This window comes from Stigmatopora nigra, chromosome 17 (genome assembly GCF_051989575.1).
Source record: "Stigmatopora nigra isolate UIUO_SnigA chromosome 17, RoL_Snig_1.1, whole genome shotgun sequence".
NCBI lineage: Eukaryota > Metazoa > Chordata > Actinopteri > Syngnathiformes > Syngnathidae > Stigmatopora > Stigmatopora nigra.
Genome location: NC_135524.1, coordinates 249,666 through 265,245, shown reverse-complemented (window position 1 = coordinate 265,245; position 15,580 = coordinate 249,666). Strand labels below are relative to the sequence as shown.

The following is a 15,580-nucleotide window of genomic DNA, read 5'->3' as shown; positions in this document are numbered from 1 at the left end:
GCGTGTTTTGTTTTGGAGCCCCGTGACGGAGAGGGCGTCGTCTTTGTGACATCACAGGGCGACGAGGGCCGCTCGTCATCCGAGGCGTCCAACCGAAAGGCGCTCGCACGCCCGCCCCTCCGTCCATCCGTGCCTCCACTTGCAGGCGCAGCCAGCTCTTAGGAGGAGCCCGAGCTGGCAACTGGGTCCCTGTCGCCGAAGTCGAGCCAAGTCGAAGGGTGGGGGGTTCGGGAGGAGGAGGAGGAGGGCAGGGGTTAGGGGCCGACGGAAGCCCAAACCCGATGAGGCTGCTGCAGCGAGGCCGGGCGGCGGCGTGCTCCGTGCGGGCCACCGGGAGCTAGGGCCGGGCCGGGCGGCGGCAGGCAAACAAAAAGAACGGAAACTAGAGCTTCTGGCTGTGGCTGCGGCTGGCTGCTGCGGCGGCTCCGGTTCTGGCTCCCGGCTCCCCACTTTCATCCCGTCATGGTCGTGGGCAAAGTTCGAGCGCTGGCCGTCTGCTTCGACGCGCTGAACGACAGCCACGCACCGGTCTTCTCCGGCGGCGAGCTGGTGTCCGGACGCGTGTTGCTGGATGTGGCCGGCGACGTGCGCGTCCGCAGCCTGGCCCTGAGCGCTCGCGGGGTGGCCAAGGTCCGCTGGACCGAGTCCCGCAACGCCGCCGCCAGCACGGCCTACACACAGAACTACACCGAGGAGGTGGAGTACCTGCATCACCGAGAAGTCCTCATCGGGAGTGCCGAGGAGCGAGGTCAGTCACGAGACCACACACACATACACACACGGGTCTGTTTGGATTTTGAGGTTTTTGGATTCAAAGAAGAAGAAAAATCGCATGTATGTATTCATTGACTTCTTTTAGGTGGGACAAGAGACTTTTTTTGCACCTGGCAACTGGGCAACTCCCTTTTGTTTTGCTAAAAGCGGTTCAAACCTGATCGCACTGGAGCGAAAGGGATGATGGTTGGTTGGGGGGAGGAGGAGGGGGGGGGGGGGGTTGTATGTGTTTCAATATGGGACTGGTTCTAGCAGGTTTACACACGCACGCTAACGCCACCCAGCGAGTGATTGCAACTCACACGGCCTGGGACGGACGGACGTCCGATTGGTTTGGATCCGGCAAACCAATTGGACGTCTATCCCATGCCAAATGCCAGCCAGCCGTCGATCTTCATCTTCGTCTTCCTCTCATCAGCACCGGACAAACACAGACACGCACAGACACGCGCTCACACACACACACGCGCGTGTTTTTGTCAGTGGAGCTTGACGTCTGCTTCTCATGGGGAGCTTCCTTCTCTGAGTGGGCGGGGCTTGCCCAGTGCCTCACGCCAATCACGAGGCAGCTTGCGAGGCGGGCTGAGGGCTGCTCAGGCTGGTTCAAACTGGTCTCCAGCAGACTGGGCCCGGGCCGTGTGGCGGTTGCGCGTGACACGGTCACTTCCTCTGGCGCGTGCGTGTCCGCGTGCATGTCGATGGAAAGCAAGCCGCCCCTCCATGAAAAGCTGCAAGTCAGATCGTATTTAAGTTTGGAAAGGCCTCCTGGGTGGCCAGTTGTCTCAAAACATGAGAACATGTTGACAAAAACCAATACTACAGACAAAAACGACATTTTTTTAGGCTCACCTGGCGTGGACGTGCGTTTGGAATGGGAGGAGTCCGTGTGGAAAAGATAGAAGAATATGGCTTTTGTTTTGTTTCAAAATGCAACTAACATCCCCATTGTTTTTGTTGTTGTCGGCAGATGAGGAGGACGCGGCGGCAGACGAAGGCGGCGTGACTGTACTGCACGCCGGCCTGCACGAGTTGGCCTTCAGTTTCCAGCTGCCACAGATGTGAGGCCCCTTTCCGTCAGCTGAGGGCGGCGGCCAGAACGCGCGCCCGACCGAGCGAGCGAGCGCCCGCCCGCCCGCCCGCCCGGGCTCACCCGCCTTTCCCGTCAGGGCGCTGGCCACGTCGTTCGAGGGCAAACACGGCAGCGTCAGGTACTGGGTGAAGGCGGAGCTTCGCCGCCCTTGGATGCTGCCCCTCAAGGTCAAGAAGGAGTTTGTGGTCTTCGAGCACATCGACATCAACACGCCGCTGCTGCTGGTGAGGCCCAAAGCGGGCTCCGACGGATCGCTGGCGTCTACGCCGTGTCCCCTTTGCCGGGAATTTCAATGTTTTTTGTCTTTGTGGTGGTTCCCAGGCTCCTCAAGCGGGCAGCAAAGAGAAGACCTTGTGCTGCTGGATGTGCGCCTCGGGTCCCATCTCGCTCAGCGCCAAAGTGGCCCGCAAAGGCTACACGCCAGGTAACGGCGGGTGCCTGCCATCTGATCCCGCCCCCCCGGCCTTCGTCCCGCCCCTCATCTCACTCCCCGCCCCGCCCCCGCAGGCGATTCCATCCAGATCTTCGCCGAGGTGGAGAACTGCTCCACCCGCGTGGTGGTGCCCAAGGCGGCGCTGTACCAGACGCAGACCTTCTTCGCCAAAGGCAAGGGGAAGGAGATCCGGCAGCTGATCTCCAACCTGAAGGGCGAGGCCCTGGCGCAGGGCAAGAGCCAAAGCTGGGAGGGCCGCGTGCTCAAGATCCCGCCCGTGTCGCCGTCCATCCTCGACTGCCCCATCATCCGCGTCGAGTACGCCCTCGTGGTAAGGAAAGGGGGGGGGGCGGTGTTGTCCGACGGTGGGGGCGCTGCGCGCTCTTTCGCCTTCTGCTTTGAATGGTCAATGAGGAAATAGCCCATCAGCTTCGACAAGCTAGTTAGGACCGGCCCGACCAAGAATGGAATCAATAGTAGTGCTTGCAGTATCCCTTTGACCATTTTGCTACGTGGCAGGTGTACGTGGACGTTCCTGGCGGGCTGAACTTGTCACTGTCGCTGCCGCTGGTGATCGGGACCATCCCGCTGCACACCGCCACTTCTCGCACTTCCAGCATCAGTAGCAACGGCAGCGCCTCCACCTGGACGGGAGTGGCAGAGCGCCCCGAAGGTGAGCCGTCCGCCGCCTCCTTCTTTTTAGGCGTGCCCATTTTAACGCGGAACGCCCCCCCCCCCTCCCGACAGCCCCGCCCAGCTACGACGAGCTGGCCGTCCCGGAGTGGCACCGTTGCCACTTTGTGCACGGCGTCCCCGAACGGGAAGACGCCTCGCTGCTGGCCTACGTCAGTGAATTCCGCTACCTGCCGCCGCCGCTCTACGCCGAGGTAAAGCCACCGCACGCGCCGCTTGCTTCGCCCGTTCTGCCAGTGTGTGCAATTTGCAAACGAGCGTGATCAAAACGGTTGGGCAGGCGGACCCGTATCCCGAGCCGGCGCCGTGTCCGTCACGCTGAGGGGCGGCCGCCGACGGGCAAAGATTCCCCAGAGGCCGGCGAGCGAGGCCAGAAGACTGGACGTGTGCCCGTGCACTTAAAGGAGGGCGCAAAAGGTGAAGGCGTGCACGTGGGCGGAGCCAAAAGCACAAAGGACCAATTTGAAGTCGCCCGTTTCCACGTTGGCTCGCTGGTTCCCAGCCAAGCATTCTTCCCCACGGCGAGAAGCCTCCGACGACGACGACGACTGTTTGACCAGACTAATGTCCAAATGTGGATGAGAAGAAAAAAGAACCAAAATGTTTACTGAAGAATTTCATCAAACGTCCTTCAATGTTTGGAAGATGACAAAAAGTGCAATATTTTTTCACATTTTCAAGTGTCCTTTTTCAGGATCAACTTTTTTCATATCGGATGCTCTTTCCACGATCTCTGTGCTTTAGTTATTCTCGTGATCTTGCTCTTATGATCGATCAACTCTTGGTTACAAAAAATAAAAGTTTTATTTTATTAAAAAAAAAAGAAGAAGATGCATCGTGGCACCTGCTTTATCGAGTCATGGCTGGCAAAAGCCTCCATGTTTAAGTTGATTTGAGGGCAGACGTGGTGACGGTGACAGCTTTTTTTTTACCAATTACTTTTCATCTTGGGTAACTTCCTGTTGACGTTTGAGGTTAATTGTGGACACGTCAATGAGAAATGTTCTCTGGTTTTATCGCCCTATAGCATTCACTGACGGATTAGCGTCCCCCCCGCGAGTAAAGCAGGGCCCCTGGTCGCCCGATAGCGGAAAGGCGTCCGTCTTAGCTCCCACCCGCCCCCGATGTCCCCCATGCGCAGGCAAGGTCACATGCTTGTTTTTGGCTGGTGCCTAAATCTCAAGATAAAAGAATCCGGTTTGAACTGGAAGCGTTGGGTTGACCTTGATCGCTCCCTCGCTGGCTCGCAAACAGTAACGCTCGCCCCAAAGACGCCGTCGTTTACAGAAAGCTAGTGAAAGTACAACAGTGTTCCCCATAAAAAAGAGCATGTATACGAAGGATTTTTTTTCTCTGACAACGACCATTTATGTATAGTAAGGCCTTTTTAAACAACAAAAATATGTATAGTTAGGCTTTAAAAAAGATCATGAATAGTCAAGCTTTTTTTCCATTTAAAAACAGACAATGTATAGTAAGTCTTAAAAAAAGACCATGTAGTACAGTAGCAGACCTGGCATTGTACCGCCCCCAAGCTGCATACGGCCCTTTGGTGGTTGAATGAAAACATTTCAAACTACACGTCATTTCTAATTTCACCTCACGCAGAGACTAAACTGGCATTACTTTTATTTTGAAGTCACTGTTATCGTCACGTGCGTAATGACGTAATGCGGAAAAGGAAGCCATCCAACAATCTGGGCCATGCCAAACATTTCAGTAAAAGTTGGCTTGAAGATAACTCTTATTTCCCCGTGTTTTAAAGGTACGTATGTTGTTTTGTTGTAGAGACTGATTGAGTGTGGAGTTTACAAGAGACAATATTTAGCATGTGAGAAAGAACATAATGTTTAGTAATGTTTGTTTACTTTGTGTGTGCGTGAATGTGCGAGTCTCGGGTGGAGGACATGTATAGTATAGCCTTTAGCAAGCCACCTTCGGCCGCCATTATTTCTCTCCGCTGTGCCCTCTGGTGTGTCGCTCCAGTCTCCCCCTCACCGAGAATTTTTTTGCCACAGTAGGCGCACGCGAAAGGCCTCTCGTCGCTGTGTGTTTTTGCGTGATATGTTAGATGCGCTTTGGTGAAGAACCTTTTGTCGCAGGCCGTGCAGGCGAAAGCTTTCTCGCCATTGTGGCTCCACAGGTGCCTCTTCAAGGCCGACTTGCTGCTGGAGGTTTTCCCGCACTCTTTCAAACATTTCCAGCGTGCATTGTCATCGTTGGCCTCTGTCCGGGGAGCTTTGGTCTTTTCATCCTCCGCGCAAGGCGCTATCGGGCCGTTTCTTCGAGAGTCCTCTGTCCGACTCAGATTGTCATCTTCACTCTTCAAGGAGACCCCCGTCCACTGGCTCGCGTCATATTCCCCCTCCATTGCTTGCAAGAGCGACTCTGCGTATTCTCCACCTTGGTCACAGTCTGCAGCAGTTCCCCATCTCGTGGAAGACTTCCGGTGTGTGGTTCCAGTTTTTGCCCAACTCACCAGGTCGTTTTGAGTCCGATTCCGCTACCGCAACCAAATTGGCGCTGTTTAAGCAGCAGCCGGCGGCCACGGTAGCTTTGTCCACTCTTGTTCGTTTTTGTGTTTTGCGGCTTTTATGTTTTAATGATTTGATGATTCCATTTACTTTGATTTGCTCTGTACTTTGTGCTTTTGCTTTGCTGTTCTGTGGGGTTCCAGTTTTTGTCCAACTTTACAATGTCTTTTTGAGTCCGATTCAGTTACCGCAACCAAAATGGCGCTGTTTAAGCGGCAGCCGGCGGCCACGGTAGCTTTGTCCACTCTTGTTCGTTTTTGTGTTTTGCGGCTTTTATGTTTTAATGATTTGATGATTTCATTTACTTTGATTCGCTTTGTACTTTTGCTTTGCTGTTAATTCTGTCTAATCACCCTCTTGCTACTGCCACAATGTAATTTCCCGAATACGGGATGAATAAAGTTATCCAATCCATTTCCTCATCTTTAATGTGAGGTCCCGCGGTCCGTTCTGGACAGTCTGCTCGGCTGGCGTCTGCAAGACACAAGAGGAAAGGAAGGGTATGGGTGGGGGTGTGAATGGTTGTTCGTCTCCTTGTGCCCTGCGATCGATCGGCAGGCCACCGATTGAGGGTGTACCCCGCTTATGGCCCGTAGTCAGCTGGGATAGGATCCAGCACCCCCGCGACCCTAATGAAGCCGTTCAGAAAATGAGACGAAAGTAAAAAGTCAACTCACCCGACATGTTGACGCGTGGAGCCTAAACGCTAGCTAGGCTAAGCTACGGAGTGTGCCATGCTCCAACGAGCACCAAAACGACACGAAGCAGGGCCAAGACTAAAAGATTTTTTTTAAAAAGACGTCTTAATTTTAATACCACTCTTGTCAGCCATCTTGTGTCAGTGTAAATCTGGAGGATGAATCCTCCACAGAAAAAAACGACCCGATTCGTGACTGCCCTTCTCAGCCAATGAGTTCAACAATCATTGTATGGAACTGTTTTATTAGGAAACCTGGGGCTTATTTTCAACCACCTTTCCATTTGCTCAGTCTTATCAGTTTGCGATTCGGAACACCAAAAAAAAATTGTTTTTTTAAAGGTGGCATACAAATATCTGCGAGTGCTTTCAGTTGAGACGCTGAAGCCAAGAGACGGAAAACTTGGGAGTCAAGCTAAGGGAACGGGGGCAAACTAAACATGGCCTCTCAGTAAAAGTGTTCCAAAACAATGATCAAATTACCCTTTAAAATCCCCCAAACATAATAAGCAGCACACAGCAGTAGTAGATCAGGACACCGCCCTCAGATTCAACAATTTTAACTTCGAGAAAACATTCAAAAAGAACCTTTGACCTTTTATAATTCCCCTGAAAAGTGACAAAAAAAAACAAAAACAAACAAAAAACCTTACACCTTCATGCTGATTTGAAACGGCCACTTGTGTCAAAACAGAACTGGCAAATGATTACAACCCATTCATTGATTCGCTTAATACCTGAATGTACATCAGCATCGGGGGTTTTGCAAGTGCATGAAAATATGAAGAAAAAAAATATAAATGTTTAAAAAAAAAATGTACTTTTGAAACCTTTACATTTACCCTAAATGGTCCTTTTCATAAATCAGTATCATAATAATTTAGGGGATCATTGTTTAGAAATCATATGTACTACATATGGCCAAAAAAACAAATACATCTGTTTAATTCACTTAGGCCGATCCATTTTTCGATTCCGATCTTTATGCACTTGCGTCTTCCCTCGTTGCCTTTTGAGAGATATGCTTACATCTTTTGAAATGTTCATTCAGGCATCAAGGAGTTCAAAGTGAAGAAAAAGAAACATCTTCCATCATTTCACAGTCGTTTGGGAACAGCTTAGATGAAAGTGCTAGTCCGTTTGGCCAAGAACTGTCGCCGCTGTCGCCACTGCCGCCGCCCTCGTGGCAAGTTAGACCACCCGCCGCACTTCAAAAAACCTCTTCAGATAGTAAATCTGTCCCAGCGTCATGGCCACCAAGACGAGAGCCTCGAAAAAGGACCACAGCACCACTCGGCTGTTTGTGTTGTCGTTAACTGGACAAAAAAAAGAAACAACACGTTAAGGAGCCACCGACGACGACAAGAGGTAAAAGACGTCGGGTTGGATTGCCGTCACTCACTGGCTCTGTGTATCCTCTCGCGGACTTCCATGTACTCCTGCTCGTGCTTGACGGCCGTCATGGCCACGGCCAGCTCGTTGATCTGCTCCTCCAGCTTGTTTTGGTGAGCTGTCAGAAACAAATATATGTTAGCATTGAACAACTTACAAATTGCATTTGATTTTTTAAGGGTGCGACCACTCCAGTTCCTCACACGGGGGGCAACGTGCGCTATTAATGGCGTCCAACTACGCACAGCAACTTTAGTGACAACAGCGATTCCCAACCTTTGTGGCACCAAAGCACCGTTTTGACACGCACGGAATATGTTGATGCATCGCAAAATGGCTGCCTTAGGTGAAACGGAGGTGCTTTAAAAATCAAAGCTTTATCCAAGGTAAGATGTTGTAAATATTAAGCTTTATCGGTAATGTCCGTTATTTGTTTTGTTTCACTTATGACATCTACGTCAATTTGATAGAATGTCCCCTGTATCGTTATCTTGCTCGGCGCTTGTTAGCAATAGACCGTTTGGCGCATTCGGAATAGGCGTCGCGGCACAAAGGCTGGGAAAGACCAGATCATCCCGTGCACCAAAAGTCCACATTCTCCGCTCCTACCGTCCCAAGTGACACCGCCTGCGGGGGCGGGACGGGGGCGCCCGGAAGACCGTCATAAAACAACAACACATAGAAAAAAAAATAACAACAAAAACGATCAATGAGAGGAAAGTGCTATAGCGGGGGTCGGCGGGGTCAAAGTGGGGCCGTCACCTTCCGTCTCCATGTCTTGTCCTTTAGGCGCCTCGCCAATGTCGATGGTGAACATGACAATCTTCGGCGTCATGGTGGACATTTTGTTGCTGAAGCAGAATTTGTACGTGCCGTCCATGTGCGCCGCCACCGAATACTTGCCACTGGACTCGCGGTCGCCCTTGTAGATCAGCTTGCCGTCGGGGCCAAGTATCTGAAAGGAGGACGCAGCATTAACAATCTGACATGTTTCAAAACAAAGTCATTGTATGAAAGCATTTGGTCTTTTGCGTATTTACAAAATCATTTTGACTACTACCGGTCTTCACAAGGTTCACGAGGGTGCAAACTAAACCACACATACACAGGAAGGTCGGACTCGGGGATTGAACCCTTGATCTCCGAACCGCGAGGCGAACGTGATAACCACTAGGCCATCGTGCAGCCTCCAATTATTTTTGCACAATGCGTACTTCATTGTGAGAAACGGATATGGCAGATGGCAAAACGAAACGCGAGACAGGTTTGACGTCGCAGGCTTTACGAATGCGAACTGCTATCTAGATGCTACTGCTAAAGATGGCGGTTGACAGCGGCATCGCAGCCGGGCCTGTAACCATATTTACGGTCGGTTTGGTCCAGTCCGTGCTCAGGGAGCCTCACCTCCACGTCGATATCCAAAAAGCCTCCTTCGGCCACCTCGAACATGAGGCCCATTTTGGTACCGGAGTTTACGCGTTCGTAGAAGCACTCGTCGGCCTGGGCGTCGATGCTAACGAAATAGCCGGACACCGTGGCGGACAGGACGGACAGTAGAACAAGAAGCTCCGACGTGGTCAACATTGTTGGTGGACTTCAAAGGGGGTCAGAGAGAATATTTGCAGCAAATTTTAAAAATGATCCTCTTTGCGTTAAGTCCTCTGCGGCACTGCGGGGAGGAAAAAAAGCAAAGTGGTAAACTGTAGCGTTGCCGTGGGATTGCCACGTACGCCTTACGCCACAGATATCACATGTATATTGCTCTAGATGCGAAACCCGCCTTGTGAGCCAACAGAGGATTGTTATCGTTTGTCGACCATTTTTGGGCAGTGCCATTCGATAAACAACATATTTGGAACCAACTGTATTACAATAATGTATATAATTCTGACTTTAAAGTTAGATTTCAGAAAAGCCAGAATACTTTAAATCAAGGCATAACATACAAAATAATAGAAAATAGTTTATTTCGCTTCCGGCTTGCAAAAAAAAAGGAAAACAATTTTTTTTTGGGGGGCGCATGAAAAGAGGTGAAAACGCGTGAACATTTTTTCATATGTCGCCCGGGTGACTCGGGGTCCATTTTGTTTCCCGGGCATACCGTCGTCAGTCGGCCGAACCGGGCGACGAATACAACACACCCCTTGGGGTTGTCGCAGATTTGGTGACGTCCTACAATCGACTCAGTTTCAAGTCTCCGGGACGCGCCTAATAAAAACTTGAGACGTCGGTCTTGCTGCCGTTTTTCATCGATGCCGTCATTCGAGCATGCGTATTGGCCGCATATGAGCCGATGAACGCCGTTGCCTGGCTACTAGAGGAGGGAAAAACGGCCGCCGAGGTTCGCCGCCTAGCTTGGAAGCTACTGCTAGCTACCTAGCTGGGAAGCTACTGCTAGCTGCCAAGTAAGGAAGGAAGTGAGAAGAGAAAATAATGACATCTCGGAGGTAAGCGCTTGTCTCGAAAGTCAAGTCCGTCAAAGGCCGTCCACCTTAGAAGGCGGCTTATCGCTAAACAAGCACATTCGAGCTACCCGAGGTTTGTCTCGGTGTGTTTAGATTGAGGAATGGACGTGCTAGCTTTTGTCTTGGGAAACGTTCGTGCACGGTTCATGATGATGCCAGTGTTGTTTGCATGAGCGCCTTTATGCGAGAGAAGAAAAGTGCCCTTCAACGACGCAGACGGCAACAGTGCTAGCTTGTCACCAGAACACAGCTGTGTGGATGACTGCGTCATATATTGCCATTCTTGCCTTCAAAAGTACTCACCGGAGCTTATTTTGCAAACACAGCCGTTATAGTTAATACATATACGAACTAAATTTACATGCACTACTATTATTGTACAGCATCATTCGGATATTTGCTAGTAGTCGCCCATAGCGATGACATTATTTTTGTGCCGTATCAGGACCAATATTGCTAATGGTGCGACAATCAAAATAGGCCAAGAAAGATCCTCCTTTGATTAATATCCGATTTATTTTCCTCCAGGTGGTTTCATCCAAACATCACGGGAGTGGAGGCGGAGAACCTTCTGCTGACTCGTGGCGTGGACGGCAGCTTTTTAGCAAGACCCAGCAAGAGTAACCCTGGAGACTTCACCTTGTCAGTGCGGTAAGGCGAGCGCTTGAACGTCTACAGAGTCTTTGCAAAGGAGCCTAACCCTCTAAATTTCCTCGCAGGCGGAATGGCGCCGTCACCCACATCAAGATCCAGAACACGGGCGACTTCTACGACCTGTACGGCGGCGAGAAGTTTGCCACTCTGGCCGAGCTGGTGCAGTACTACATGGAACACCACGGGCAGCTGAAGGAGAAGAACGGCGACGTCATCGAGCTCAAATATCCCCTCAACTGCGCCGACCCCACTTCGGAGAGGTGAGTCCGGGGCGGGCCAGTGGCCGCCGCCCACTCTGCGACGCGTGACGACGACGACGGCGGCGTTTGCTTGCGCTTCCAGGTGGTTCCACGGGCACCTGTCGGGCCGCGAGGCCGAGAAGCTCCTCACCGAGAAAGGCAAGAACGGCAGCTTCCTGGTGCGGGAGAGCCAGAGCCACCCCGGAGACTTTGTGCTGTCGGTGCGAACTGGCGACGACAAGACGGACGGCAGCGACAGCAAGCCCAAAGTCACGCACGTCATGATCCGATGCCAGGTCCGATGCTTTTAAAATAAAATATGGACTAGTTTTGACTTTCTTTTTTTTTTTTTTTTTTTTCCCCTCGTCTATCAGCACGACCTGAAATACGACGTTGGCGGTGGCGAGAAGTTTGACTCCCTCACAGACCTGGTGGAGCACTACAAGAAGAACCCCATGGTGGAGACCCTGGGCACGGTTCTGCAGCTCAAGCAGGTGGCTGTCTTCGTGCTATCCCGTGCGGCTTTTGGGCTCCCAAATGATTTTGTCCTCTGTGGGCCGGCCGCACAGCCCCTCAACACCACTCGCATCAACGCGGCCGAGATCGAGAGCAGAGTACGCGAGCTCAGCAAGCTGGCCGAGGCCACGGATAAAGTCAAACAGGGATTTTGGGAGGAGTTTGAGGTGCGGCTAATTTTCCTTTCTTGAAATTTGCCTGCCTTTTGAGTGAACCTCTCCATATCTCTCTCATTAGACTCTACAGCAGCAGGAGTGCAAGCTGCTCTACAGCCGCAAAGAGGGTCAGAGGGCTGAGAACAAGAACAAGAACCGATACAAGAACATTCTGCCTTGTGAGTACCTGCCTGCCCGCCTGCCCGCCCGCCTGCCTGACACAAGCCTACTGTAGCTATCTTCTATGCGCACCAGATGGCATCCATGTGCAGTGAGTTGACTGACCTGATGGCTCCTCTTGGTGGCCATGCTAGGGCAGGACTTACGCACAGCCTTAAAACAACAAATGGCACAGATAGATGTTATCCTATATACTTTAGGCATAAGGGCGAACCTTTTCCGTTTTTTTTTTTTTTTTGCAGTCGACCACACCCGCGTGGTCCTGACGGACGGCGACCCCAACGAAGCCGGCTCCGACTACATCAACGCCAACATCATCGCGGTGGCGACGCCCAGCACGGTGAGCGCCACGCCGCGCGGGCCCACGGCCCGCTCGCTAACCCGCGTCGCCGCTGTGCTTAGCCCGAACAGGACAGCAAGCCCAGGAAGTCTTACATCGCCACTCAGGGCTGCCTGCAGAACACCATCAGCGACTTCTGGAGGATGGTGTTCCAGGAGAACTCGCGGGTCATCGTCATGACCACCAAGGAGGTGGAGAGAGGCAAGGTCAGGCACGCTTGTGGGGATTTGTCCAGTGCTACAAATGGGATGTTTTGCTAGCTGCCCGTCGGCTAATAATACAAAGAGAAAAAGCAAGTCGTGGTCACGTTTGGTCCCCAGAGTAAATGCGTCAAGTACTGGCCCGACATGTCCGCACTGAAGGAATACGGCGCCATGCGCGTCCGCAACGTCCGAGAGACGGCGGCGCACGACTACATCCTCCGAGAGCTCAAACTCTCCAAAGTGGGCCAGGTGAGCTCCGGCGCCGCCGTGGACGTCCCGTCCCTCATCTCGGAGCCTCTTTGGCCACCGCAGGGCAACACGGAGCGCACGGTGTGGCAGTACCACTTCCGGGCGTGGCCCGACCACGGCGTCCCCACCGACCCCGGCGGCGTCCTGGACTTCTTGGAGGAGGTCAACCTCAAGCAGGAGAGCATCCCCGACGCCGGGCCCATCGCCGTGCACTGCAGCGCCGGCATCGGGCGCACCGGGACCTTCATTGTCATCGACATCCTCATCGACGTCATCCGAGAAAAAGGTGGGTGGGTGGGTGTATGGGTGGGTTGGATTTGACTTTGTGCGCCCGGCCCGACTGACCTGTCCGCGCGCGCCCCATTGCGTCCAGGCGTGGACTGCGACATCGACGTTCCCAAGAGCATCCAGATGGTCCGTTCTCAGCGCTCCGGCATGGTGCAGACGGAGGCCCAGTACCGCTTCATCTACATGGCCGTGCAACACTACATCGAGACGCTGCAGAGGCGCATCGTGGAGGAGCAGGTCTGCAAAAAATGCATGCCATCTAATTTCACTTGAAAGTGGGCTGCCATGGAGGTCCAAACACATTTTAAGTGGGAGAGCGCTATCAGTTCAACAACTTTCCTTCCTTTTTTTTCTTCCAGAAAAGCAAGATCAAAGGTCGCGAGTACACCAACATCAAGTATTCTCTGTCGGACCTGACGGGCGGCGAGCAGAGTCCGCTGCCCCCGTGCACGCCGCTGCCCACGCCCACCTGCGCAGAGTAAGTGAGCGAGCCCCGGCCCTCCCACCCCGCTTGGGCTCACCCGTCGTCCGCGCGCGTCTCTCTGGCCCCTCAGCATGCGCGAGGAGAACTCCCGAGTCTACGAGAACGTCGGGCTGATGCAGCAGCAGAAGAGCTTCAGATGAGACAGAGATCCACGCCAGGTGAGTCTTTTAACCAAGGAGACAATGAGATTGGAAAGACAAGTGACGTTTACAGTCCCGGGTACAGCCATTGACAATTTTTCTCCTTTCCCCGCTTGATTGACGGCAGGCCTCCCGACCGTTTCTTCGCCAGCCTCGAAGCGCCGCAGACAACTAGAGAGGAAGGAAGCCAGATCCGGTGGGCCCCCCGAACCACACGGCGCTGCCCGATTCGGGCCGAGCAAACCCGACCAGTTTGTGTTTCATCGAAGCCAACGGCCAATTTTTTCCTTCATTTTTTTTGTACCTTAAGCAAAACTTGTTTGTAGAGTCCAGCGGAAAAGTTCGGCTTGAACTTTGACCCTTGGACTCCTGACCTCACCGCAACTGCCTTGAAGAGAAACCTGCGTCCTTTCACGTTCACATCGCCTTCGCCGAATGTTAGGACGACCACCACGACGACCACTATTTTAGCTGTTTTTTTCCCGAAACGAGTGTTTTTAACCCGTTGAGGAATTCATGATGCTTGCTTCAGACTGGGGTGTCATTTGGAATGTGCCTCATTTTACAGGATATTTGGATCATCTGAACTGACCTAAGCAACAAAGGTTTATTCACATTGAAATCACGGGCTGCCATTTTAGGCAATGGACGGCCGGGCCGCATGGACTGAAAACATCCCGCTTTGCATACTTGATGACTAAATGGCTAGCGCGTACCGTTGCCGCCGCCTCCGCCTCCACATATTCGCCAAAGGTGACGAGAAACACGACATGCCTGCCGCTTAGCTAGCTTCTATCCCAAAGCCGACACTAAATTCCCGACAAGGAAAATCCCCTACACTATTAGATGAAATGAGTTAAAACACTAGAACGGGGGTTATTTTTCAAATCAGTTCCTCAACATACTTTCTTGGGACTAAAATGGAAGCCAATGACTAGTTTTGTCTATTAAGACAATCGCACATCAGGCCTCAGAATGACTTAAGAGCCAATCTCAACTCACTCCAACATAGTTCTTTTGTACGGAAATGGCCGGTAATCACTACTTTTTTTTGTCTTAATGTGTCTTAGCTCAATGTAATTCCCAGGCAGGCGCTAAGCTAAAGCAATACTTTTTAACGGCAAACTAAGCGAGCTAGCTATAAGCCAAGACGCGCCGTGGCGCTTCTCGTCATCGTCCGCTCATTTCAAAGATGGCCTGTAAATTTCCCCACTGGGCCTTCGCCGCGATCACACGCGTCAACTCACGGACGTGCCTTGCACCGCTCTTTGTCGCTCATACGGGACTCCTGACGGCAAAAACAAACAGACAAAAAAAAAAGAACCAATGTCTATTTTTCAAGGTGTATATTGTACATGAGCAGACTATACTTAGTGAAAGATACCATATCTACTTGCCAAGAAAGTCAAGTGTATGTATATGCCTATTGTTCTCTCTTGACACACACAAGACCATTACGACGAGAGTTTATTATAAATATTTTAAAAAATGCAGTTAACCACGTTAACGTCCTTACTATGAATAAATAGCGAGCTAATGCCTAACCTGACTCTTTGTTGTATTTTCTACATCACAACTGAACTTTTGCAGTGCATGGATGTCCATAGACGGCCAATCACGTGGCCCACTTGGCAAACCCTGGGAGCAGAGGACAGTGTATGACTTGGCCTAACTGTCTTTCCCTGCCAATAACAAGGTTCCACTACTATTCATGAGCTAGTTATAACTGTTTAATCAACTGTGTTCTAGATATGACTATCATTAATGCTAATGTCATTCATCAGGTATATATGTCATTTCAATTAAATGAAGTGCCACAGTTTTTAGACCAAGGGTGTCAAAGGACAACATTTAGGAGTGTCAGCAAAAGGCTAAGGAAATTTCTCCCTTTTTTTTGCTGGAACCATCTGCTCGCTTCCAATGTTTGCTCGCCGTCTTTCCGAAGAAGAAGCAGCATCCTGTTATTTTCTATTTATTTATTGAATTGGTGTATCGTAGTTGACCTTGTTTTTGAAAAAGTGACAGTTAAGTGGGTTGGGTGGACGTAAATCCAC

The 15,580-nt window shown here is 51.5% G+C and overlaps 3 protein-coding genes across 6 annotated transcripts; 2 read left to right on the top strand and 1 right to left on the bottom strand.

The window, feature by feature from the left end:
* The first annotated feature begins 11 nt into the window (after nt 1-11).
* Nucleotides 12-5,938, top strand: LOC144210696 (arrestin domain-containing protein 3-like). Of its 3 annotated transcripts, none has more exons than XR_013329438.1 (9): nt 12-748; nt 1,742-1,832; nt 1,941-2,088; nt 2,186-2,288; nt 2,372-2,628; nt 2,817-2,970; nt 3,045-3,184; nt 3,271-4,755; nt 5,321-5,938. XR_013329438.1 is itself a non-coding variant. In XM_077737507.1 (8 exons), exons 1-8 carry the CDS (start codon nt 463-465, stop codon nt 3,310-3,312), a joined length of 1,221 nt encoding a protein of 406 aa, XP_077593633.1. In that variant the 5' UTR covers nt 12-462; the 3' UTR covers nt 3,313-5,938. The 3 variants fall into 3 exon arrangements, 1 of the variants encoding a protein (XP_077593633.1); XR_013329437.1 differs by having other exon boundaries at nt 5,134-5,938; XM_077737507.1 differs by having other exon boundaries at nt 3,271-5,938.
* A 511-nt stretch (nt 5,939-6,449) lies between these two features.
* Nucleotides 6,450-9,382, bottom strand: tmed2 (transmembrane p24 trafficking protein 2). Its single transcript, XM_077737535.1, has 4 exons — nt 9,018-9,382; nt 8,376-8,568; nt 7,624-7,731; nt 6,450-7,537 (listed from the first exon to the last, which is right to left on the bottom strand). Exons 1-4 carry the CDS (start codon nt 9,195-9,197, stop codon nt 7,413-7,415), a joined length of 606 nt encoding a protein of 201 aa, XP_077593661.1. The 5' UTR covers nt 9,198-9,382; the 3' UTR covers nt 6,450-7,412.
* Nucleotides 7,827-15,070, top strand: ptpn11a (protein tyrosine phosphatase non-receptor type 11a). Of its 2 annotated transcripts, none has more exons than XM_077737496.1 (15): nt 7,827-7,999; nt 10,607-10,729; nt 10,798-10,992; nt 11,075-11,267; nt 11,346-11,465; nt 11,541-11,654; nt 11,725-11,821; nt 12,065-12,162; nt 12,225-12,368; nt 12,483-12,614; nt 12,678-12,900; nt 12,988-13,139; nt 13,262-13,380; nt 13,457-13,544; nt 13,654-15,070. In XM_077737496.1, exons 3-14 carry the CDS (start codon nt 10,904-10,906, stop codon nt 13,524-13,526), a joined length of 1,551 nt encoding a protein of 516 aa, XP_077593622.1. In that variant the 5' UTR covers nt 7,827-7,999; nt 10,607-10,729; nt 10,798-10,903; the 3' UTR covers nt 13,527-13,544; nt 13,654-15,070. The 2 variants fall into 2 exon arrangements, with proteins under 2 accessions (XP_077593622.1, XP_077593621.1); XM_077737495.1 differs by lacking the exon at nt 7,827-7,999 and adding an exon at nt 8,931-10,060.
* The last annotated feature ends 510 nt before the right edge of the window (nt 15,071-15,580 follow it).